Source organism: Plodia interpunctella, chromosome 6 (assembly GCF_027563975.2).
Source record: "Plodia interpunctella isolate USDA-ARS_2022_Savannah chromosome 6, ilPloInte3.2, whole genome shotgun sequence".
NCBI lineage: Eukaryota > Metazoa > Arthropoda > Insecta > Lepidoptera > Pyralidae > Plodia > Plodia interpunctella.
Window position 1 is genome coordinate 8,673,049 of NC_071299.1, and position 27,924 is coordinate 8,700,972.

Genomic DNA, 27,924 nt, shown 5'->3' on the forward strand with positions numbered 1-27,924 from the left:
AGTGCTTGTTACACACTATTGCCGAACTCCGACAAATGCCTACGCGAATAAATGAACATTGTGTAGTTTGTGTGAGGACGTTTATTTACCGCAATGAATAACAAACAATGTATGGCGAATTCGCCAAAGTTCGGCGAACTGTACCGCGATAATGTATATAATAAATTTATGCAGCTCATGCTATGCTAATTTAAAACAATTAAAATGTTGTTTTATTCGAATAATTCAAATTAGTTAAACTTTAGATGATTATTTAGATTAAAACTATTAGGTTGGACTCTCTCATCCGAGCGTCTTAGCCCTGGGGCCGATTACCTATGTTTTCACATCCCACTTGGCACCTGGGTGAGTATTTTCAATAAAATACCTAATAACTATAGAATATTGTAAAAAGTTTTCTTAAAAAAAGGCCACGCTTAATAACGGCCAGTGAGAAACTAAACTTGAATAAAACAAGAATCCCAATAAAAATAACAGCCTTCTAACTACCTCATTGGCGTCCAATTGGTGCTAACTAATTGAAACAGAAATCCTTTAAATTTTAACGGCGTCGATAACATTGACGGCCTTTGCTAAGCCTTAATTATCGCTGGCAAAATGTCAATAAACCTGACGTTTTTTCTCCCCTTCCTAATTTGTTAGCCCTAAAATCGTGGCCCTATATTTTGTTCTAAGAACCAATGTTATGAGATCTCTCATTGTTACTAAGTTTGCTTAACTCAAGAGACCTTGTCTCACTGGGCGCTGTTACCCTGCATTGAGAAGGGTAGGTAGAGGGTTGGGACATGCACCACTCTGTCACTTTTTCACAGCGATCGCTAGAGTGAAATAGCGATATTGCAGCTGCTCCTCTAATACGTTCCGTTTTGGCTATTTTTCTTCTACAAGTATTTTTAAAGATGAATAAGAATCAAATGAAGAAATTTATAGGATCATCATTGATTAAGATTCTCGTTATTATAATAATTCTAAAAGAGTAATTATGTAACGCTACAGTTAAACCTAATATATTTTATTTTCGTCTTGTATGAAAAATAATTGTAAAATTATTTTTTTTTAATTATACCTATTTGAACAATTTAAATGAAACTGCAAACCCAATGAGAATTAAAATTATAACCTTTTACTTCTGAGTATTAAAAAAAAAAATTTTAGATATAAATGACATCAAAAGAATAAAATAAGTAATACAAATTGTCATAAATAAAAGGACAGGATCAATATGAAGCGTGAAACGGAACGCCGCCACAAGACTTCGCCGGCCGGGCCGAAATCTTGCCCGGGTACACAATTCAGTTCGGTCGTGTGCGCGACGCAGCGCAGTCGCACCGCGTTCCCACGCCCAATATACAAAAATACAACAAAATAACCCACAAAAACCCCACCAATAACCGCCCAAATGAAAACCCAGGATACAAACACATGTGATACAGTGTTACGAAACGTGCTTCAGTCACCAAAATGTGATTAAACCTGTGAGTGTTCAGCTTTACAACGACTATCGTGAATAATGATATGTAACATTTAGTTCTGGGATAAATCGTAATAGTGTACTTTTAATCGGTAATGTGCTAAGGGTTGAGACAGTGTTGGTACCGAAAGTCGGTTTAATCGCAGAGGGTGGCGATTATATGGAATATGCTAATAAGGAGGTTTCTTTTAACCCGCAAACAAAAAGCTCTGCACTAGTCACTGCAGTGGTAATTTGTGTTGCAAATTTTGTTTTATGTCCCTGTATTGTTCCACTATTAGATGATTCTGGGATTTTGAATATGTTTTATTATGACAATAGTTTGTTGAATACAAATGCAGTAATATTTGACGTTATTGATTTACATGTATACGCTATAGATGACAATATTAATAGATTTAAAACATTTGATAAACATGACTTGAAACATTTCTTTGAATGAAGAAGAAGTCGCGCAATTGAATTGAATTGAAATCGAAGCAATAGAGAAAATAGTCATTTTTTATATGTATTGCCAACAACAACAACAATAAGATAACTTGTCTCTTTCACTATTGCTGGGGGTGGCTGTAAAGCGTCATTTCCTTTGTGCAGATGAGTGTTTGCGCTAATTTCCTGCTCTATTCCAGTTATCAACCTGTCTGGCTTAGGTCTAGATTTAGATATATCTAAGCTAACTGTTCTATTGACTTGAATATTTTATGAACTTAGACCTTGGTATGCCCATGAAATTCTTTTTATTCTGTCTGACTTTAAAGACATTTTAGCTAAAGAATTGAAGGTTGAAAGTTGAAAGCTTTCAATGTATTTTAAGAGATATTCTAAATTATTTTAGGAACTTTAACCCCCGGGCTTTTATTGAAAAAAAAAAAACTTTTGTTGCTGTAATATATTTTTATTAAAACGATAAATCATTACAGATTTATGGGCCAATGATGACGAAAAACCACTAGATGGTAACCTGGTTGAATATGAATAGCTACATCATTATTTAAGTGACGAAATTTCATAGCAAAGAATTTTCTAATGATATCAACGCCTACTCGTTTCTTTGTCACAAGTTACAATAGAATAATAAGACTTGTTAGAAATAAATCTTCGTTTTAATAATTTAGACGTCACGGCAGTGACAATGCTACATCAAAGGTCCTAGACATTTAAGTTCATAATTTCATAACAAATAATATGAAATTTATAGATTTATAACGTTAGTTTATAAAAATTGTAGAAGAAGAATTTTCTACAATTAACAAGGTAAAATTTTAAATCGGCACTGAAGTAAGATGTGGTTAATTCAACAAAAATGATCGTTCAAAGAAAGCCAATACGCTAGCGGTTGAAAGCAAAAGGAATAAAAACAGCATGTGAACCAAACAAAAATAAGAAGCTGGAGAAACTATCCCGACTACGACTTATTTCTTGCTCCGGAAGTTATCAGCGTTTCGACCGGTTTATAACTATGTACGTAGAACGAGTCCGGCTTTTTGTTCATTTGGAGCTTGTGAAATGCAGATTAACTACCACCGTCTATAAGAATGACTACATTGCTGTATCAAAGCAATCATTACTCACAATGAAAGCAGGTTGTCTGAGCTGATTCGTTTGTGATAATATCCAAACTAAGTTATGAAATTTGGACTCGAAAGAGAAGAAAGAAAAACTAAAATGTTACTGTATTTCATAAAAAGATTGTACATGTACTTATTATGCCTGTGAATGTCTTATTAGGAAATCTAAAGTTAAACCAGAAACACTGTCAAAAATGTTCACACCAAAACCATTTTCTCGTAAGTAAAATTCGGTCCAATACAATTTCTAAGCTATAAATCAATTTATTTCTATTAGTTGCCATCCCCTGAGAGTACCCTAAACAGGTGTGCGATCATGCGAAAAAGTGGACTCGGCCTGGTTGACACTTCACTCATGACTGACAAACCCGGGCCCAACTATTTTTACATTTTTGTTTTGCCTCCAAATGACGTTGTTAACTCTTAACCCCTTGTAATAAAGCCAATGGAGTTGAAACGTGTGGAGTGGAAAAAATGTGCACGTGTCCTGCTAATGATACAAAAACTAACGAAGCAACCCATCCGTGTTAAGCTGACAGAGACTTGTTAGCGTTTGAACATAGTGTTATCGAGATCTAACTGATTAACACATGTGAAAATAAGAAACTGATTCTCAAGAATTGGGTATTAATAATTTAAATTTCAACGCAAATGTGTCTTAATTCAAACACAGAAATATTTGTTTTATTTCAATTCGTATCGCGATACCCGAAGCTGTAAATATAACTCAGAAAGATGTAATCTATAGCAGCAGAATAACACGAGGAAACATAAAAAGATGATAATAAATTTGTATCGTTGTTACTTGCAATGGTAATAAAACGAGCGACCATGACCATTTACAGAGGTCCCCGCTAAACAAATAAGTAAATACAAACAAACTAAACATATCCTAATATATTGCGACCGCAAACACAATAGATACACGTAACAATGCTGCTGAGGACTATTAGTAGAGAAGAATGGGAACGTTTTCGGTGGATTGATCTAAAATACGTAGCAAAATTGTTAAACAAAACATAGGTATTATAAAATTTTACATGTACTTAACATGAAGTACGTACTAAACTAATCTCAAACAAAATATAATCTTGAAGAAGACGACTTAAAGGGTTCTCGTGAACTGTGTGATTTGGTTTTGAATCTTTAAAGGAAGAAGAAAAGGACATACACAATTTAGAGCCGAAAAGAAATACAAGGCATGCCTTTTATTTCTTAAAGTATTACATAACTTATTTTTAAAGTATTGTAATTACAATACTTTAAAAATACCTACGATCACCGTGATTCCGAAGCCAGAAATATAAAAAGACCAAGCCAAATCCGGGCTAAATCCAACAGTTCTCAAATTTCATTTTCTCCACTGTTCCGTTAATTTTGCTCCCTTGACAATGGGAGGATTGACATACGGCCGCGGTCCCAGTTGCGTCTAAACCGTCAGCTGTCAGTGTCACGTGACCTAAAGCGATTCCAAACAAATGCGTCCCGTCCTGTGTCTGTAGCAATAAATATAAAATTATGAGGACTTTTATTACAGCGCTTATAAATGCGTAATATTAAAAATTGAAATTTTTTATTTCAATCAAATTGGTGAAAGATTTTTGATATCAAAAAACAGGATAATTTTCAGGATGACATAAAATAAATGTCATTATTTTACAAGGCATCATAGGCATGATTAAAGTTTTATTATTGTCGGAAGGAGAATAAAGGAGCTTTATTTCTAAAAAGCAAATTCATCCCAGGACATAGAACAAACAAGATTAAAATAAGGTAATTTTTAAATTAAATATTATTTAAAAAAGCTACACAGTTATGCTAAACTGACCAGTCCATTGTACTTCATGTCTCTGTCTCATCTCCAAAGCAATACCTATAAACTGCAATAAATGCGTTCTATCTCAAATTGGACACGATCAACGGCAGCCAACTACCAAAGCAATCGTAGAGTATGAGAAAACAAACGAATATTTAAGTTTGCCGATCAAAGCGGTTCCATAAAGAAACAAAGCAAAAGGAAAACAGAAGGAACGTAAACTAGATGTCAGATAAAATCAAAATGGAGCGGTAGGAAGGCATTTGTCTAGAGTTAGAATCCAATCAAATCGAACGTACACGGGTGTTCTCTATTGGCTGCGGCAAGAAATGTCTTCGATCATAGCTTTGTGTAGTTAGTTGTTAAAAGAATTGTTGTGCTGAGTATTGAAAAGATATTAGATTTCTATTGAAATAATTGGGTGATGTTAAAGCGTGGTGTGTTGGCTTGAGAATTTACTCAGAGAATACTTTATTGTTGAGGTTTTGTGAAAGGAGTACATTGCAAATTGTATTTTGTGATATTTTGATTAACTAAAGTTAATGCTAAAGCGAAACTAACTTATAGCTAACTAAACTAACTTATAGGGTAACAAAGCGTTGTTACTTTTTCACGCTTATCATTCTTCTTATAATTTCGCATACAAATTGAGAGTAAAGTCATGAAGGACATTTTGGAACTCAGAAGAAAATACTATCCGAAAAAGAAACTATCGCAGGCGAAGCAAAACGCGTTCTAAATAAAGCAATGGCCTTTCTCATACCAATATCAGCGAGATTAATATAAAATTGTTTAATCATTTCACGTGATATTTTGTATCATCACAGATATTTCGTTATGGAAAAGAAAATCTTTACAAATATCATTTGCAGAAGGAACGGAACGCAGAAATTCATTTAACATGCTCGCTGTTACAGGCGTCTACATTTAATAAAAAGTGTCACATCACATTTCATTCGCATTTCGTTTTATTTCAATACTGTCTCACTTTTATATAATTAATTAATATTGTTTGTTTATTGCTATTTTCTTCCTCAGATTCGTGTGTATTTTATATTTGAAGTGAATGTACAATCAGAGTACTATGGCGGGCATAATAATCCTGCCCTCGAGTTATTTGCCCCGACACATAAATATACTCAAAATAAGTGATATATATGTACATATATTACTGATAAACTTTACAAAAAAAATGTTTCAAGAACTGGCTTTTGTAAGATAAGTCCTAAATTAGAAAGTATCAATACATATTAAACTGATAAACACGCGATAATAAATTATAATAACAAAAAACGCGTGTAGATATTCACATATAAACCTTTGTTACTTGTATTTAACTTGTCTTGGTCTTGTCATTTTTATTAAAATGTCAACCCTGTAATTTAAAAAATAAAACTGTGTACAAGAAATATATACTTGGACCTGTTCTCTCTACTTAATTACTGTAATTTTAGTATGGATCTGTCCACAAGGAGGTCGCTAGTTTAACCTGTTTTATTATTAAAGTAGTAGGTATTTACATATTTATACAAAAATCCAGATCAATTTGCTTGGAAGACAGGCCGTAATCAAAATAATATAGCAGGTTTATCCATACTTCCATGCTATCTGTCTGTCTGTTTCGCTGTTATGATAAAATTGAGTATGCATATAGTTAAAAACACACTTTCAAACATAGGCTTTTTTTTTCAAAAATTAACCCACACATAATGGGGATTGAAACTTTGTATGAAAATCGCGTCTGTTCTGCTTTCGGCATAGAAATTCACGCCGACGAAACCCCGGGCAAAAGCTAGTAGGTACCTTGAGTTTTTAAAAGACGGTTAAAAATTTTAAAAGAAAATACGTTTTAGTTTAAAACTTCATCTTGTTAAGTATCTTTCTTAATACGCCGAGCTAACTAAGTTTCTCAACTAGTCTGTAATGATAATGTGAAATTGTACCGTTTTATCTGATACATACGTGCCAGTAGCTTGTGATGGTGTCTACTATCTACCCTTAGTTCTTATCGCAACGCCCTGGCTCATCAGTCGATACGACTATCAGTTTATTGGGGTGATATTTAACGTACACAGCTTCTGTGATAAAAATGTTTTAGGTCAAACAATTATTTAATTATTTTATAACTAGATTTAGCCCGCGGCTTCGCCCGCGTTAATTTCCCACTGGAACAGTTATTTTCCAAGATGAAAAGTACCCTATGTCCTTTTCCATACATCAAACTACATCTATACAAAAAGAAGACTGGTTGTGTAGATAGGGCGAGATGAAGTGGTAACAAACAAACTTTCGCCTTTATAATATTAGTTAGGATGAGACCGTTTTAAAGAATCAGACCACAGAGTGCAGTTTTCAACAACTTTCGGTGAAAATAATAAAGATAAATCCTTACATACTGTAAAAAGAAGCCCCCTGTCTGTCTGTATGAGCGCGATGAACTCAAAACCTACCGGACGAGTACGGTTTTCACCAATAGATAGTATGATTCTTAAAGGTTTAGGTGTAAGTATAATTTATTACGCGTTTACACAAACCAACTCGGGACGGGCCGCTAATAATAATATAAATGCGAAATTCTCTCTGTCGGTCTGTTTGATACGCTGTCACGGCTAAACCGCAGATCTGATTTTGATCAAATTTGGAACTGATATTAGTTAATATTCCGTCGAACATAGGCTACCGCGAGCGGAGTTACAGGCATATAAGGTTCAAATGAACGGGTTCGATACGATTTTAAAATATAATGGCAAGCTGAAACAAACATTCGATTAGAGATAGCATTTATGATGCGAACTATTTCGTCCATTTCGATAAAGATTCGGTTGTGTTGTTTGGATATAAAATATTGAAAAGATATTAATCTCAGCACTATATCATTCTGTTTTTCGGAAAATATATTTGGTTTTTAGAAAAATCTTGAAATCACTTAGCTTTATCTTTAGTACTTCGATTTCATTTCCAGTTTTCTCCCACTCAGGAGTCGGGATAACAACTGCTATCTACTACAATCGTATTTTATACATAGTCTTATATTATTTTGTCAAATCTATTGTTGGGTGGGTCTCAGAGAGTTTCGACCACTGCGGCTGCGCTGTCATCACGATCCGTCAATTTTCTTGAGGGAGGAATTATTTCCAAAATCTTTCATTCATTAATAAAACTTACATTACCTCAGTACAGATTAGTGATATGAAGTAAAACTAATTCTTGTCTTTGTTAAAATTGGAATAGTAATGACTATTCAAATTTTAACTATTCCCGCTGGATTCCAGTATTTTTTCATGTCATAATTATTTTCAAAAATAAGTTAAAAAACATGTGTGACATGTATAACAAATCCATTTAAATAGATACCTTGTTTTGTTTTCAAAACAATGAAGCAACACTCTTTCATCTGAGCATTGCCCCGGTTCTCCCGCAGCCATTGAGCGTCGGAGCCCAGAGTCCTCTTTCCTACTTTTTCTTGACAGCATTTTTTCAAGTATCTAGTTCAAGCATTTAACTATTTATACTATTAATATAAAGAGGTAAACGTTTGTATATTTGAGGCGTGTAGGTGTACCTATTTCAAAAATTCTTTCACCATTGGAAAGGTTCATTATCCAAGATGCTATAGACTATATTTTATCTCAATATAGTACGGGAGCGAAGCCCCGGGAAACATCTAGTATCTTATAAAATGCTAGATGCGTTCCGCGGCTTCGGCTCTCGTGCCCTAGTACTCTATGTCCGAAGCTAGGTTTTAGGTGATTTCATATCCAAGCATTCACGGTAGATTTTTTATCTTTACCGTTATATAACCTGAAGCCAATCAATCAATATTTATCTACCATCAATCTTTGCTAAATACAATTTTCAAATCACGTTACATGGAATTATTTAAAACAGCGCATACGCACAAAAACTCGTGAGAAATATTCACAAAATAGTTTCCGATGATCCGAAGCCGATCGGTTATTGAACTATCGCAGTATAAATAAAATAAACAACTATGTTGATTAAGTAAATCGATGTCTAAACCACAACCACCTGCTTGTCTTAAAACACCTTGAGTTTAAACAAATTCTTAGGAAAAAATATTCAACTGTCTTTGTTTATCATTTGGAAAAATATTTATATGATTAATCATTTTAAATCCTATATGTTTACGCTCGTTTGGTTACGATAAAAAAAGACATAGTATGTACCAGCTGCTTGCTTTTCTTACTGCGCGGATTATTAAATTTAGTCTAAATAGCCTATGGTGTCCCACTGCTGGGATTGTTAAAGTTATAAAAGGAAATTCTTATCATTATAGGCGATGGGCTAGTAACCTATCACTATATAAGAATCTCAAGTTCATTAATTAGCCCGCTATTTAGCATAACGTGGCCCTCGAGTTTCGCAACTTTTGACTTTACATATTGGATATAGGCTGCGGTGATCATTTAGGTATTTACATAAATAAATGAAATATGGTATTTACCATCGTATTAACATTGTATCAACACCTGTGAAAATCTAATCCAAACTTTGAATAGAATGTAATTCACTGAATACACAACTGATACAACAGAGCATACATTAACTTAGGTACTTAGCAAGAACAAGAGTTCTGAAACCAAAAGTATTTATTTATCACTTCACATACACAAACACTTACTACAATACTAAAAATATTACAAGCATAATTAATTTACACGTAACCGGGTGTTTTAATCGAAGTTACCCGTAGAAGACGACTAAGCAGAACCTATATTTTATAATGCTAAATTCACCAGCTTATTACTTCGGGTAATAGTAAAGATCTCTAGAAAATCCTAACATACTAATTTATCATCTAGAAAACTTGACATCAAATAACGCAAGCAAACATCAAACAAACATGACTTCTAAAAACTCAATAGTGAAATTAAACAGTTCTATAATATTACGTTATCAATGTCCACCCTGACCATTCGTTTTGACGACCTTTGAAAAGGTACACAGGGGCATAAAATGCGTCCACATTCCATTGTACACCACCCTTACCTGGCCGTTTGGAACTCAATAGAGGTTTTTTCGTTTGTCCCTTTTATTGAGAGCTAAAAGATGTGATTTAAAAACCAATTAAGCTGTAAAGGTGTCCGTATATATCTGATGTGTATTGTGTTGGGATCCAGTTGATTTTATTATTAGTTTTGCGTGGGAGAATCTAGGATCTTTTCTTTTTTATTTATACAGTTATTCATAAAGTTTATTGAAGCGGGAATAAAATTAAAACGTATTGTAATACTCGTTTTTGTGAAGGAGCTTAATCTGAGCAACACGATAGTTTTGATCCTGAAATATCAAATTATCAAAATGAGTAAACACCCGTCCTATAATTCGTGACGACAAACACGACAACTCTTGTATCATCAGTAATAGAAGTGAAAATTTGTGAAATATTTTATTACAAACTCGTTTGAGTTATACAGGTACACTTCGTATATATATATATATATATATATATGTATAGCTATTTCTTAACATCTCGTATAACATTTATTGTGTGCGACGGTTAGACAAGCATCTTTAGACAATGAATCATATACCATATCATATATGTTTAGCTTTTAAATTAAATTAATTTTTAATAAGACGAAATATAGAAAGTATCGTATAGTATAGGCCGTAGCTTTTGTTTAAATTAATATAGAAACAAACTTTTCATTACGATTGTACTTGAACAACTACGTTTTATAGTCAAGGCAATTTCTCTTGTAATACAACGTAATAAGGTCGACAAGGCTTATAGGTTCATACGGTAAGTCACGCAAGCTATTGAATAACAAAAATGACATTATTAACCGTGGAAGTAGAAATTACGATAGTAACGCTCAATCATATTGGTATTAGGATAATAAATCCTTCGTGACTGTTTCTGGGTCACTTTTGATTTGCGGGTAAAGGTTCAGAGTGTGATTTCGATAAGGTGGTAACTAGCAACTGAGCATTGTTTGATAAAATTATGCGCGGTAATAAGTTATAATATACATTTAATAAGTTCTATGTTTGCTAAAATAATTTAAATTAAGAATTATGTTGTATTCTGTTTCCTCCCATCGATTTTACTTACATCCAAAGGGATGATGACGAAAAGAGAATCAAATTTAAACCAATTATATACAATACACAGCAGTGGGGAAAACATATGTAGGTACATATCATTATTATAATGATATGTATAAAATTTTTAACAATTCTAAATTTTAGAGCCACATAAACCACACTATAAACCGACCTCGTTAAAATAATTAAAACCATATTTTTGTGAAGATCATATGTTAAAGATTATGAACTTGAAGTAGTTAAAAACATCAACAAGATTACCGCCAAAATTTCGAGTGATTTCGAGATTTGTATATTCCGTACTTAATGTGAGATAATCATAAACCATAACGATCTGTGTAATGTTATTATATTCTCTGAATGTACAACATTCATGTAGACCCAAGTAAAGAAAATAACATTTAAGTTTAACTATAAATAGTATATATCTTCCACACTGATATGGGAGCGAAGGAAAGCCGGCTGCTTCTCTATCTGCAAAGATTGTTCGTGTCAACCAAGGAAAAGAGCTATAAAATGAAGATTCTTTACATAGACAATAAGCTAGGAACCTTCTACTGAATCTCAATTCCACCAAACATCCCGCCGTACAGCCTGTGTTTCGATTTGTGAAACTCATCATGGAAACTGACGAAATTGTTGAAAATATCAACTTACTAGTACAGAAACAGTTTCAATGTATTACATACTAGATTTTGCTAGCGATTTCGCCCGTGTCATTTTCCACTGGAGCAGTTATTTTTCCGGGATGACCCTATTTCCTTCTCCATACTTCAAATTACATGTATGCAAAATTCCAAGAGCGTGAAGGGGTAACAAACAAACTTACTTTACTCACTTTTAACGCATTTATAATACTAGTTAATTGATTATTAATTACTTTAATTCCCAATCAAGAATGTCCATGTTTTAGGAATTAGTAGAATTAAGTATCATGACCTATACCTGCGCTTCAAATAAAGCGGTTACAGTTATGTATAAAGGTAAGTTTCCATGGGGGTTTAAAAGCCACGTTATCGTATGATCAAGCCTGATTTATAAGGTCACCTTGCCGCGCTATACACCTTTGAAATGTCGGAGAGTGTTCCTCATTCCCAGATTAATGTGATAGCTTAAATTAAGTAGCATTCTTTAGAACGATTCAGTCTTATATTTCTATTTGGCTATTGACGTACTGTAGTAATGTTAACTGTTATTTAGTGTCCTTGTACGAGTTATTAAAATTAAACTATGAATCTGCTAGTGACCCGGCCTGGTTTCATCTATTAACCTTCGAGAATAAATTCTCTAAATAGCAGTGAAAACTGCATTAAAATCCGTTGTGAGATTTAAAAGAAAAATGCTTATACACAGACAGACGCAGTAGGCGACTTTGTTTTATACTATGTAATAGGTAATTATTAAATAATAACTAGGTATTTCTTTTATAATAAAAACCAACCAACACTGTCTTAAATCCTGGTTAAATATGTCTTTAACGGTCATCAAATAATATTCATCAAGCTTGGGCAAATATAAATGAACTGGTATCAATTTATAAAGTCTCAATTACTTAAATGTCAATTTGGTTCATGAGTTAGGTGCTCACTGATCTGACGAAATAATTACACAACTCAAATATATCATATTTCGATTTCGATTATTTTCCAAAGCTTGACCAATATTATTTATCGTGTGTGCGTAGTACGACTTTGTTATATTCACATTTCACAATAGAGTCGATTCGCCGTGAGACGCAGCTAACCAATCACAGTGCGCCATTGTGACGCAACGACAACCACACCGCAATGTGATTGGTTGGCTGCTTCTCACTTCGAATCGGTTCGATAGTGAGAAGTGAAATGCAAACACGTACTTATCGTAACTTCTCCGTTCAATCCACAGTGAATAAAGAACAGTCGAAAACAAATGTGTGAATGTTCTGCGCGTGAGTCATGGAGCGACCCAGGCACACGCCCAACCGGCCGACTATCAGACACTTCCACAACCAGCCGGAGCTGCAGAGGGGCGGATTCTGCTTGATGCTGAGGTGGATATTCTTCGTGTGGCTGGCCAGCTGTGGACCTTTGGGCAATACTGTCAAGCAAGATGGTGAGTCCCTTAGAGTTGTTTATTAGGTACTTACTTTTATTGATTGATTTTAAAATATTCATGGAATAAGTTCATCGTCGTCTTTAAGTTACTCTTTAAATGTTGTGCTTTTTTTTATTTTATTATCAGAACTAATATCATGAATGTGAAACTATGTTTGTTTGTTAACTCTTCACGCTCAATCTGCTTAACCGATCATCTTGAAATCTTGCATACATGCAGTTTGAAGTATGGATAAGGACATGACAGAGTGCCCTAAATCCTGGAAAAATAACTACTTTCGTGGAAAAATTACGCGGGCTAGTTTGCTATAAAGGAATTTATGCAAATAAATGAACCAAATGGCAGTCAAAATTATATAGTTGTTAAACATGAGGTGACAGCATACACCATATCATTGACCTCATTCTAATCCTCTACTAAGGCAAAATTGCACATCAATTTTAGCATATGTATATTTTCAGATTTATATCACATTTTAGTAAGCAATATTTCGATACTGTAGTTCTATTAGAATCTATTTTAGTTTTCTTAAAAATAATCAAAATAAGTATACGTTAACAGTATCGACAGGGAATCTTTTTTTTTTGTTTCACGAGATATAGAGTGGTCGTATTCTAGGGCGAGACCACACACCACGCGCCTATATCCTCCTATAAGACTATATTTAAAACAATTATTCAACCCAAACAACAACCAATGCTAGGTGTAAATTGTTGTTTTTAATTTAGTTACAAAAAACACATTAGTTTAGACATTTATAACGACCTCGGTGGCGCAGTGGTAAAGTTCTTGCCACTGAACCGAGAGGTCCTGGGTTCGATCCCCGGTCGGGTCATGATGGAAAATGATCTTATTCTGACTGACCCGGGTCTTGGATGTTTATCTATATATGTATTTGTTATTATAATCTGTATGATTGGTCCTAATATATATTAATATGTATATTAGACATACCCAAGGGAAATCATTAGCAGTCTGTGCCACAGTCATTAGTAATTTCCTACAAACTTCGCCCATCAATAAAACATACACTGAACAATGGAAACAAACACACGACAACAATAGAGCTTAAATTGTCAAAACTTTTCTTTGTGTTTTAATCCCTTGAATGAATATTATCGTTTTATATATATATAATAAGGCTTTTTATATATGAAAAGCAATTTATTGCTAAGTTGTGTAAATTACTTAACAATATGTCATTAATTGTTAACCAATTAGTAGTCCAAATTCAATAGTGATCGGCGACTATTACTTGGAACGACAACTAAAACGTATTTATTTTAATTTTCTTCTATGTTTATTGATAAACATACTTTCAAAACGTGACTTAACATGATTGTTAAAAAAACAAATAATGTGCCCTTAAACTAAACTGATTTGATGGTGCGTTGTCATTAGTCATTAAATATTTTGTCAACAAATTGAGTAATGTTGTACCAATATTTACATCCCACGCGACAGCTCATAGAATACATATGAATAACGCCCCATAGACAACTTTCTAGTCATTAGCGTAGCATGTGGAGTCTCTCAATACTACATACAATTAAACGACATGGAAACTCAATTCCGTATATAAATAGAGTTTGTTTGTCGGGACTTGTGTCCCACGTCACGTAGAGTTTCAGTCAGATATGCTGATGACTGGATGGATTTAAATTAGATTCTGATGCAGTGTTTCACTGGTTTTGTTGTATTCTAATCAATGTCTTTGTTTTTTTCATTGTGAGTGAGGATAAAATACTAGATGAAGGAATCTTTATCTCTTTTAGTATTACTTATATAAATACTATTAAGAAGAGTGTATCTTGTGTAGAGGTCTGGAAAAATTCTGGTTTAAAAAACTAACGAATGAGGTGAACACTACTGGTAGGCAGTCAACAGCACATCAACCTATCCAAATTAATTGCAAACTAGCCATAGAGTTTCTTACAGGGTAACTTGATGTGTTGTTAACTGTACTAGAATGGTGTAAGCCCATGCGAAAATATTTCTTTTCAGTTCAAGCTAATTTAATGGAGGAAACAAATTTGCTGTTCGTAAACGTAAATATTTATCTCTAGTCTATCTGTGCGACTTATCTGAGCGAGTTTAGTATTACTAATACTGGGTTTATTCAAGCCACAAAAGGCACCCGACGTGTCTATGAACACTGCCATTTGGTGGCCCCGGGCGCATGGCTAGGTAGATGTTCCTCATGATATTTTCCTTCACCAGAAGAAAGAGGTTGTCTATGAAGACTGCTATATACATGAGTCAGATTGCATATAAACTCATTAGGGGTCGTTGGACAACTGAGACCACAATAAACTGGGACCGTGGTCCAAGTTACCCAACGACTCATAAAGCACGAGAATAATTCTAACTTGGGACTTTTCCATCGAAAGTTTGTATTAAATTTCGACCTGTGTGTTTACTACTACTTTACTAATTTTTACGAGTGATGAGTCACTCACTCAGGCGGTCGTAAAAATTAGTACCTAAGCATGCCCAATGATCCAATTGTCTCACTGAAATGGCAAAAATAAAAATTATGTGTCATAAATAGCAGAGCAAAACTTAATTACTGCTGAAATCGCTCGAAAGCACAGCGGTAGCACGTTACACGCTGTGTTTCACTATATAATCGAGCTATAAAAATCCGTTTAGCTTTGAAACGTGAAGCTATATTTTAGAGCTAGAGCGTTCACTCCAAGATGTAGATATTTACTGGGGTGCAAATTAAGGAGGCTATAAGGTTCCTATTTGAAAATTTGCAGTGATGACTTTGCAGCGATAATAATGACATAAAATCGATTTTTTGTATGTTATTTGTATCGATTTGGAATTACAGCTCTACTTCCCTATTAAATAGCTATTTGTAAAATATTTTAAGATCACGTTATTTATAAAATACTAGCGTCCCGGCTTCGCTCGGGTAAAAACATAATAAATTATACACCTAACCCTTCCTAAGCAATCACACTATCTATTGGTGGAAACCGCGTGAAGTTTTCGCCGCGAACACCGACCCACTCCGGTAGAGGACTTTGTGTTTATAATATGTAAAATAAGGATTATAAAATCAATATTTAAACTTGGCTTTTGAGATTGAGAAATTAAGACTCTCTATCACACATCTGAGTCTTGTTCTGATTTCTTCCTCATCCATAGATCTAAGATCCCGGAGTCCGCCCTCCAAGATGCTTTTTCTCCTGCTTTTTGTTATATTTACACTCGTATCCTATTAAAGTATTCTAATGTTCGAATGTAAATGGTGACTCACTATTTATTACACTAATCATAAAATGTTAATCCCGTTGTAAAGTTAAAAACATCTCCAGTTAAAAAATAATTTATGTATTCGGCGACATTTATCACCGATACACAAACACTATTTTATATCCTCTATATTGTCCACAACATCTGGACTAAAATCGTATATTGTTGTTACTGAACTGAACACAGCATTTTCTACAGTCGAGTAGTAAATCTTTAAATCGTAAACACGTCATCCGCAGGAGTGCATCAATCCAGCTTTTTAGTGGCCCGTTGTAAAATAGTTAAAGCTATATAACCACGTTATTTTTGTTCGAAAGCTTTTTGGAGTAAAAAGTGATAAAAAAAGTGTTAAATCAGTTAACTCAAACATGCACCGATATTCGTTCGTAATTTTTTAAAACGTTTGGATAAATTCAACTTTTTTTTAAAAAGTTCGTTAGCTTGCAATAAAACCGAAAAAAGCAATCATGATATTTTACGGTGGACGCAGAGGGAGAGTCACATTTTTAGATTTTTCAACTTCATAGAAGTCTAGAAATAGAAATGTTAGAGTACTAACAGTGATTTATCTCACAAAGCAAACATCCGTTAACTGCAGCTTTCTAGAATTTTCCACGAGTGCGAAATTCTTAAGAAAAACATTATATAGTAACTATATAGTAAATCTATATATATTTATTACTAGCCTTTGCCCGCGGCTTCACCCGCATGAGTTATTCTGCGAAAGCGGAAATCAAACTTTGATTTTTGAAAATCTACCCTATGTTTGAACGAGCCTTTAACTATATGTATACCAAATTTCATCAAAATCGATCTAGCGGTATAGCCGTGAAAGCGGAACAGACAGACAGACTTTCGCATTTATAGATTATTTTAGTATGGATGTATATAGTATTATCCACCCGTCTTTCTTTGTTATCTGAGCGTCCGGTAATTCGGCTGTGACGCCTCAAAGACTAGGTAGATTTTTGATTTGGCTGTGGGTTTACGACCCACCGCGTTCTTAACATTACTCTCTTTGGGAATGCTGATATTCCCAAAGAGATATTGAAAACATGTGTGACATGTATAACAAATCCATTAAAAAATGTTGATATTGGCTCTCAACTGTTAATGTTTTTATACCCAAATAATCTATCATCAGACGAACTCCTGAATGCGATTGAATAGTGAAGCTCTTCAATAGATAGACGAAGACGCTTCCCTGATTGGTTGTCTGTACTCCACCAAATGACTCCTGACGCATATTATTGGCTGTATGTAATTGGCGTAGCCAATAAAAAATTGAAAAATATTTAACTGTATCCAAGGATGAGGAATCACCTATGTAATCTAATCACGTATTTTGATGTCAATGCCCGCTGTAAACTGCAATTGTTAATGACCCTGATGGAATATTGCACAGTGGCGAATTTTCAATCGATTTCGAAGGAAAACTTTTATTTTGATATTCGAGAACTAAAACTCAGAAATTGTCGCAATAAATTGATTGGTCAATGCCGTGACCGAGGGTTCCGTAGACACAATAGTGGCCAAAAAAGCCCTTTTGTTTCCACCAGCGACTGACAGCAATTAATGTTGCTTTTCACCTTTGTGTAGGGTGACCAGACGCAATAATTTGTCAGGACACAATTTTCACCATTATACTTCGATCGAAGTGGTCAATCACTCGTTTTAATTTAGTATGACAAGTCTTGAACCTCTTTCAACTTTTTGTATAATAACGAAATGCAACTTTTAAATACTGTTACTTTTTATTACATGCAGAAATATCTGAGATAGCTTAAATTTAGCTTAAAATACATCGTATAATTTGAATGGTAGCACGAATAATTTTTAAGAAGTATATTGTTATACAATAAGTAACAATCAGGCCTAGGTTTCGCAATAGCTACACTGTAAAAATATGATTTAAGTATAAGGATTTATATGAGTCTCCCAATGAAGGATACCTACAGCAGTTGTACAAAAAGAAATCTTACTTTTTAGAAACAATACGGTCTTAAAATATTAACAATTCTTCTTTGTCTTTTTACTATCACTTTGAGAGACTCTCCAACTTCGCAGACGGCTAACTTGTGGGTACATCGATCTATAGTTAGCATTAGTTTGTGGCTTTGCTTGCTTCCAGCTCAGGTAAGCGACCCACATTCGATTCCCCAAAGGATTATCCTAACAAAGAATAGTGAATTCGGTCCGACACTTTTTGTTTGATACGCAAATGTGTACAATATAATCAATGCTTTCTTTTTGAAGCTTGCGAGTTTAGGTTTCAGATCTATTTATTTGTATTTAAACAAGAATTTGTGTGACAATTTGTCACATCGTCGCCTTCGCTCGTCTCTAGGGAGCTATTTATTTTAGCTGTGTTCCCGGGCTTCACTCCCATGGGAATTTCAGGATAGGAATTAGCATAAACATAGGTTGTATATACCAGTGAAGGCTTGATGTCGTCAAGGATGATATGCGTGCCAATAGTCTGACAACTTGAGATGCCGATGGCCGTGCGAAGTGGAGACGAAAATGTAGGTAAGCCGAACGTGGACTCCGACGCTCAACAGCTGGGAAAGCAACCAGTAAAACGCTCAAATGACAGAGAGAGCTTCAAGAAAAAATGTTTTCAAATTCTATAGTTTGTAGTAGCTTCGCCGTCGGATCAGCCTTACGTTTTTCGTAGATAGGCACAATGTCTTACTGATACAATGTATGTGGTCCTACAATTCGGATTCAATTCAGGAAACAACAAATACCTTTTGGAGATACATATATGTTACTGGTACGATCAACAGCACGTCAAGTTACGCTGCATGAACCTCTATAGTATGGTAATAGCGTCGAGTTTGCAATGAATTTAGCTAGGTTGATGTGACTGTGCCAAAGTCGCCATCACTTATTTACAATTCCAAAGTTTTCAGACATTGTCTGTTTTTGGAGGGATTGCAACATTGCAAGATGAATATTTGTTATCCTTTATTGCAAATCGTTCTATTGCAGTTATCACGTTAGTTACATTCGGATACTGAATATCCTGCATTATTTACAGGTGTATCTTATCAAGTGGACGATCTGGTTTCAGCATTGATTCACAGTTGGTTTGAGAGCTTGACAAATATGTTGGTGGCACACTGTATTCATTGGGGAGGAAATTACACAGCAGTAATTTTTAATTTCTTATTCTTTTTTGTATGATTTTCACGAAATTGATTAAATTCCATTAATCTATATTTTTTGCATAAATTAAGAATGCTTAACACTCAGCATTGTGTTATAAACAGCTGCTAATGATGATATTGAATGTATAATTTAAATAGAAATTTACGAAAACAACTAAAAGATATAAATATAAAAAATATAATATATGTTTATAGACTTACTAGCTGCGCCCCGGGGCTTCGCTCCCGTGTGAATTTCGTGTATAAAAGTATCCCTATATATTTTTCCCGTGTACCAAATTTCATAACAGTCCGTCCAGTAAATTTTGTGTGAAAGAGTAACAAATTAATATACACACATATATCTTCACAAACTTTTGTATTTATAATATATTATGTATTATTTCAGTATCTATTCAAAATTTCATAATCAAGAATTTAACGCATTATTCCATATATCAAATGCCGATAGAAAAATATCTCACAATTACCACATCTTGCGTATATTTTAGGGCACGTTGCGAACAAGCTAAATCGGGTGCGAATCGATATAACCTGTAACGATGGTGCTTAGCGAAACAAGTTAAGCTCGCATTTGTTAGTTTTGCCAGCCCCTAGATCAGTTAACGGCAAATATCTCTGGTTAATTTAATCGCAATTGATTGTGTCGATTAATTATTCGAGCAAGGTTTGGTGTTGAATTTTGTTATATCCTAAGAGAAATATCAGGAATCATTTTCGTTGCTTAGAATAAATGGTTCTTGGAATTATGTTTTATGGAAAATATCAGAAATCGTAAGTATTGGTGATTATGGTTAGGATATACTCGTAATAAATTGAATTGGTTATTTATGCTTGTTGTAATAATAAGGGTTTTTAAAAATACTAAGGTTTAAAAATGCTACAGATTTAATCAGAATTTAATGTTTAACTAATCATTTAATGGCTTAAATTACTTATAAAAGTCGTTCCGTAGTTTTAAGGATCTAAGCATATATAGGGACAGACAGACAGCGGGGAAGCAACTTTGTTTTATACTATGTAGTGATAATAATAATTCCTTAAATGCACTTTATAACATAAATATACCTTAAAACCCTCCGGCTGTGATAGAAAGGTCCCAGGTTCGAATCCTACTCGTGCCACGTTTGTATACCAATCTGACTCATGTATAATCATTTTCATGACTGGATATAATGATGATTCTCGCCATTTACAAAAGCTTCATCTGAAATTTCACGGCCAGTGTAGTTTGGACAGGCGGTATAAACGAATGGCTCCCTTGTGAGCATGGATCTTGGGACTATCTTACTCACATATTGAGGGATTAATCTACTATTAAATTAACGTATAGGACTCTGTGCAAAAATAATACATATTCTATAATGATTTGACATTTTTACATCCTTTCGGGATGATTATCATATTTTCGCTATTAGACATCTTAGACGTATGAATTTTGGCGTGAAACTGTGGACTATGGGACAATTCTCATAATAAAATTACGCTCAAATCCATTCCGTATTTACGTAGTTTAGTCTAGTTTTATCCTGTTCGAAACTAGACTAAATGAGATACGAAAAAAATTACATACATACAGTTATTTAAAAAAGAAGAACCTTGTTTTCAATAACTTTTGATTTTTCATGACGTAATTTATTCCTTAATGTTCAATTTTAAATGTTACCGAACATTATCATTTTTTAACCTTATATTTTTAGTTTTAATGTTGTTTATTATTATAAATAGTGTATTTCTTCTTATATGTACGTGAAAGAACCTAAAAAAATTCAAGAAAAAATTAGCCTACGTTACCGTAAAAGCGTTGCAAACTTCTAAATTAGCAATAAAAAGAAATGACGGGCACACATTTTGAAAAGCAATAAATCCGGGAGCGGCCAAGTTAATGGCGGAATTACTTGATAAATGACGTTGTATATCAATTACCGATGTCAGGTGCAAGCCTGTTTTTGTGGAAGAAGCTTGGGGTGCTTGAAACATAGTAACTATATTTGAGGAGGCGATGGAAAATGAGAGAGCTATTGACACAGACAATGTTTCGTGTTTTTGTGATGCATGTGACGCGTTTTGAGAGTAAATACTGAATTGGATTAATTTTCCCAAGTGTTACATATTTTTATGTGCATTTAAATATACAGAAATTTATTCATATTATTTATTATTTAACTTCTTGTCTCTCTCTCTCTCTCTCTCATTTCAACGTTTTCCCGGTTCCTTCCCAACCATTGAGCGTCGGAGCGCAGGGTCCGCTTTCTACTTTTATTACTTCTAGTATTGATTTGATTCACTCTGCCAAAACGTTGAAGTCGTCCAAGCCTTAAATTATTTAACTTATGCCTCTAATTTATTTAATTTCGAATGTTGAAATTAGGTAGTTGTATACACACACGCGCAGATGAAATATTAATAATTTTTGTTAACTTATATACAATTTCAAGAATAGAACATTTCGTAATTGAACTTGAAAATGGTCAAATAAAAGCATATTTATTTATGTCGCTCAATATCAAACTTGACTCTCAATATACAACATAAAATATGTACGATATTCTAAGCAACGTCAAAAGAATTCTTTCCCGAAAACCCGCGCTGCAAAAAGCGGAGCCAAGTGAAAAATCGTGTATAAACAAATTCAGCCAAGTATGAAACCACTTAGTACCCAACTAGTCCACAAGTACAATAAATTAGGTTACTAGCTCACTTTGACTGCGGTACTAGAAACTGGTACCACTTTCGGAAATTCACGTTTTGTTATGAACTTTAGTTTGGGCAACTCAGTGCATATTTTCCATTTTAAATGCTCGTATACGAAAGTGTGCTCTGTTCATTTGTTGTTTCATTAGATATTGAAGTAGTTTTTTTTTTTTTTTGTAAAAGTCAAAATTAATATATAACATGTTTATTTTTTGTGACGTAAAGCTGTATTTTATTACACTCCATTTGTATTTTTATTTCATTCGATATTATAAATCATCAATATATTTCAATAATAAATTGAAAATGTTTACATACGTACTTTTATTAAAGTACGATCATAGAAAGTAAATATACTGAAATATATTTCCTTATTAGCAATCCTAAATAAATATTGCATGGAAAAACACAACCGACAAGAATGATGTTCTCAATTTTAATGAATCAATGAATAATTGATCCCATTTGACTTGGCTCCCGGCTCTCCATGATACCTCATTAATTTCATAAAATAGTTTAGTAAGTAATTGGATAATTTCATTCAGAAAATCTAAGAAGTTTACACCTCCTACCTTATAGTGGTCGTCGATTATTTACTTGCATAAAAGTAATTTTATCACTGCTTCAGAAGCGCAAATAGAGAAGAAGAAACGAAACCAACTTCGCTAAAGCCATAGATAAAATAAAGCTAAAGCATTATTACCATCCCCCATTCCCTATCGCTATATTATACATATAGGAGATTACGAATATAGTTTTTGAGCTTATTGCGTCTATACAGATAGACAAAAATGCCCTTTTTATATCTTTTTTCTATATACTGATTACTGGAACGCGTCTCAAATTAACTATAAAAATACACCCCTAAGAATAATAATAGAGGCATTTACCTTAAAGTGCTTTGCTATGTCACCATTCATCATTCTAAAACAACTACATTAATATTATGACGGATAGCGGTTTGTTCTCCCGCTCGCACAGTCGGTCGTCTCTCTCCCTCTTCTGTTATCAGTTTGACAGGTTGGGGGGTGAGATATCGCTTCGAGTTTTTGTTAGGGGATGTTGTCCCCGATTGTTTCGGTTAAATTGTTGCTATGCAGTTGTTATGTTTTATTTTTAAAATGCCATTGCTCGGGACAGAGGTGAGACATTTCTCAAAAAAGTGTCATGTATCCTAGTCTACTAACAGTGGGGGTCAAGCGGTTAAGACGCTGGTGAACCGTAAGTTCCCAGGTTCGAATCTTACTCGTGTCGTATGAGATTGTATACCAATCATGTTCGTGTAGGTACAGTCGTTTTCTTAGGCCGTGTTGGAATACCAACATGAAAAAGTTTGTTTTTTTTTTATATATTTAATTTTTTGGTTATGGCAACATTGTCCGTATCGAATATTTCTCTCTTGTTCGTTCTCCCTCTAATAAACGGTCACGTTTCTCCGTAGCTCCTGGATTTTTATTTTTACCAGCCTAAATCTACAGTCCGCTATAATTCATATTTTACATTTTTATTCAGGCCGATAAAGGAAAACTTTGTGAGGAAATCTGCACACCAGGTTGACTATTTAGTTTGCGTTTACACGACTACGTGTCACTAGTGGGGAGTCGTCAAAGTCATGTCAGATGCCTATAAGCGGCTTGATAAAACCTGACACTAGTGTTAGCAATAACACACTTGATAACAAATATCTGTGTATTTATCGATACATATGACCATTCTTATCCTTCTTCTCGTACGTGACTTAAAAATTGTCTTTTGCTCACCAAAATTGATGCACTCGGTCTATTCAAGATAGAATCAGATCCATGTGATAAAAATATGATCTGAAATGAATGCGGATATTAGATTCAGGTATTCCGGTGATGCGGATTCAGGGCCCCGTATTATTGTGTCAGGGTTCCGTACCATTATATACAAGATATACAAGAGTAAAAGTCCTATCACATGACGTGGGCTCATTCGTCAATTTGTCTTATCTATGGTATTGGAACAACCGGAAAAAATCAATATAACAACATACAGTTATTCAAAAATAAGTCTTTATAGTCGGCTACCTAAAGTACTAGTAAGTACAGAATAATTGGTAAATTGCGGAGCTCTAGGTTGATCACGGGATAGTTCTCCACCACCTTACTTCTTACTTCTACCACCTCACTAGTTAAAAATGGATGTGATGTTGATTATTTTACTTAATGTTCCACTTTCTTCAAATTTTCTGAATGACCTAATGGTTGGTTTATTTTTTATTTGATAATGCTTTTTGAATTAAGATGTCCGTATTGTGCGTTTACAATTTGTATGTACTCATCTATAAGTAAGTATGGATAAAGATTTTACAAATAATATTATTTCAAGGTAAGACCAACTATTGAAAACTAATATCACACCATGAATATCGATATAATGCAATAATCAAATCGATTCGCGAATTTCCGCGATCCGCGTATCGAACGAGTTTCGGTGCCGGGTGCATGTATTCGCTCGACCCGAATCGAGTGTGGCTCCAGATTGTTATTGTTTGGTTGGTTCCACTTGTTAATCCCCATTTCAACCGTCCAATTTAAAATTTTCCAAACATTTTATCTGAGCATACAATTATAACGATCAGTTGAGGAGCTAAAGACAAAAACCGAACGAGAGAAAAAATAAATTCTGTTCTGAATTAGCGGCATGCGATTTATTTTGATAGGGTTCTATAATTATCATCATGGTAGCCTTAGCTAATAATAATATTGTTGGAGAAACATATCCATAAAAGATATTAGTTTCGGTTAACCTGCGCAGAAACAGGCAAATTACAACATGTTATCTAAACTGCAACGTTGCGCAGTTTGAAGCCAACGTTAAAGATAACTAGTGCAACTCATCGAGCGACTTTCAAAACAAGAGACAGCCTTTCAAACTTCCTTTAATAAAACTGATAATCAATTTCGACGAAAACCTATCAGGGCAAAACCACACGTCGTAAGCGGCAAGCACATTGTTTCGCTCCCTCGTTAGCAAACTCTTCGCCTCTTTTTTGACGTCTGCTCTAGGGGTCTCCTGCGATTCGAGTGTTTACCCCTCCACACATAAATGCACACCGCTCACACCCCACCACCTTTATTACCCACATAATAAGACCAAAAATGGAACGAAATCCTCTTTTCGGGCCGCACCAACCTTTTCGGTGACGCAACAACGACTCGCCGATTTATAACCAAGTGTTACTCCTTAAAATTTAGCCGGCAGAGCTCAAAATCCTCTGCATTAATCTTTATAATCGCGCAGGATGTGGTGTTATATCCATGCTATCTAACTCTCGAGATGAGTATCTGAGACTTTCTTATGTTTAGAATGTATTCCCTCTCCTTTTGAAAATAAAAAAGCCCTTGTCATTTAGTAATGTCACATTATGTGTCCTCACTTCATCAGACGAATTAGAAGCTATCATTTGATGGCGTGTAACTAGGTATTCTTGTTTCACCCTTAAAGTAAAACAGCTAACATTTTTGCTTGTTGGGTTTTTTATTGTAAATATTATATCGTGAAATTTGCATATATTTTATTATTTATTTATTTATTATTTATTTTTTAGGACAAATCACACATATGTTCATTATAAACTTACAAAACTTTTAATTAATAGCTAGTTCAGTCGCTGCTATTTACATAGCAACAATATGGTCTACCTGTACTTTCTTAAAACTAGTTACCTACTCACAGCAAAATTGACTTCATTCAAAATGTGACTAAATAGAAACTCTTTATTTCAACTTAGTCTAGTTTCAATCTCTTCAGATCATTTTCACTCTAGTTTCACGTAGTTTTTTTTTTTTTAATTATAACGTCTATTTCTCACGTCGCTCGTCAGTTTTAATTATATTAATGACATAGATTATATCTATGCTTATGTTTAACTGTTATTAATCGTGTATTTAACTAAAAAGATCATCAAAAGAACAGATAGAATTCGTCCATCTTATGTATCCAGTATACTGCAATGCAGTTGCTAGAGAGTATACTTTGTCTGTCGTCGTTTCTTGTCGTCTTTAGTCAATTACAAGATCATAATGATCAGTCAAGAGCTAGCAAGTACAAGTATTACATGCAAAAAGTTCAAAGCGAAACAAGATTAGAATTAAACTAGATTAGAATTTCCAAATACGAGTCCTTTGTAACAGACAACTGCAAGACATAGACAGAAATCCCTTTAGTAGATACTGTCGACTCAAATTGCAGTTGCAGATTCGCCGCAATGACCACAGCTCAAAGGTCCGTGCAGGGTTACTTGAGATGCGGTTGACTGTACATGACGAAATTAAAAGAAAAATTACGCATAATTTACTTATTTTATTTACATTATTTACTTTTTCTCTTGTGCTAATTGGTATGGTGTTTTGTATGATTATCCGCTTTTCTATAATACCTCAGTCAGTGGTTACAATTGACGAAGGCAAAACCCGGTCTTGCGTTAAATCTAAAAAACCGAAAAATCCTGTGTCATTATCATATTTTAGAGAACAATGCCTCCCCAAAGGATTGCCGTGGCACCTGCTTGGATTCGATCGGATAGCCCTCAGGGCTAAGCCCTTATTTTGTTATAAATTACGACCTGCCCTTCAAAAGCCTCGCTCTGTATTTTTCGATGCGATGCAATATAAGAGAAATAAAAATATGTGCCCTATCATCATTTTATATTATTCTTGTTCATTTATCAATTTCGATCAACGACGAATGTCTTTTAACCGGTATTTTTACAGTGAAAAATTTATTAAATGTATTTCATTATTTTTGCACTAGATGAAATGCATGATCGAAGTACACAGTAGGCACTTTATTTTTTATACAAAAAATACGTTGTAGTCACCAAGGCTTCGCCTGCGAATTTCACAGCTAGTTAATTACGTCGTCTAACGAACGACCCTTGCGCTGACGATTACCACAATCAATTTGTCTCAGGCCTGACACCACCTCCGCATCAGAAAACAGGGCTAAATTTGTCTGTGACAGCACAAGACGAAAAGGCTTAGGTGTGGGACAAACATACATCTTTGTAGCTAGACTTGTAAGGTAAGTATACATATTCGAAATTTGCGCAACGATATTATTTTTAAATCATCATCATATCGGGTATGTTATCTTATGGTCTATGAAAACTACTATAATATGATAGTAAGATACGAACCTGAGTCCTTTCGATCCACAGGTTTGGCTCCGGCAGGCAGGCATTTTTTTTAAATGGAATGTAATATACACGAAGCAGTATAGAGAATGTGTTAGCTTTCCATTTACCAATGTGAGGCAAATGCGCATTAAACAAAATGGAAACAAATGAAATGGTCTCGCATTTCTAAAATATTTTACATATTTTAAACTAAAAGTACGGATCAAAATAATATAAAAAAATGCAACGTTATCATATTCCGCAAAACATAACGTTCGAGCTTCACTACACTCCACTCAGGTAAATGTTACATGAAAAATTCAAAGCGAACGTGAAAAACGCTACGTACGTAATAGTACGTGAGATTTTCTACTCTAATTATTATTATATTAATCCGCAGCATTCTCTTCCAAAAAAAGTACTACTACTACTCGTACCTATTACTATCCACGCATTAAATATAACAATTCGAACATATATTTATATTTACCAAGTTACTAGTATTTGCTTTAGACCTTCCGCGAAAATTTAACCTATTCCGTTCTACTACTTTGCAAAGAACACCCCCTATGTATATTCTTATAGGCCGTTCTATTCGACATCAAATCTGACTATTATACTTCTTAAAG

At 34.2% G+C, this 27,924-nt stretch overlaps 1 protein-coding gene across 3 annotated transcripts in view; it reads left to right on the forward strand.

Moving 5' to 3' along the window:
• Positions 1–1,285: 1,285 nt before the first annotated feature.
• Positions 1,286–27,924, forward strand: part of LOC128670518 (uncharacterized) — a 98,192-nt gene continuing 71,553 nt past the window's right edge. Inside the window, exons 1-2 of one of the 3 annotated variants that reach the window (XM_053746244.1) lie at positions 1,286–1,563; positions 12,812–13,020. In XM_053746244.1, coding sequence (XP_053602219.1) covers positions 12,862–13,020 — 159 coding nt within the window. In that variant the 5' untranslated portion in view covers positions 1,286–1,563; positions 12,812–12,861. The remainder of the gene's footprint in view (positions 1,564–12,811; positions 13,021–27,924) is intronic. The other 2 variants (XM_053746246.1, XM_053746245.1) reach the window with 2 other exon arrangements.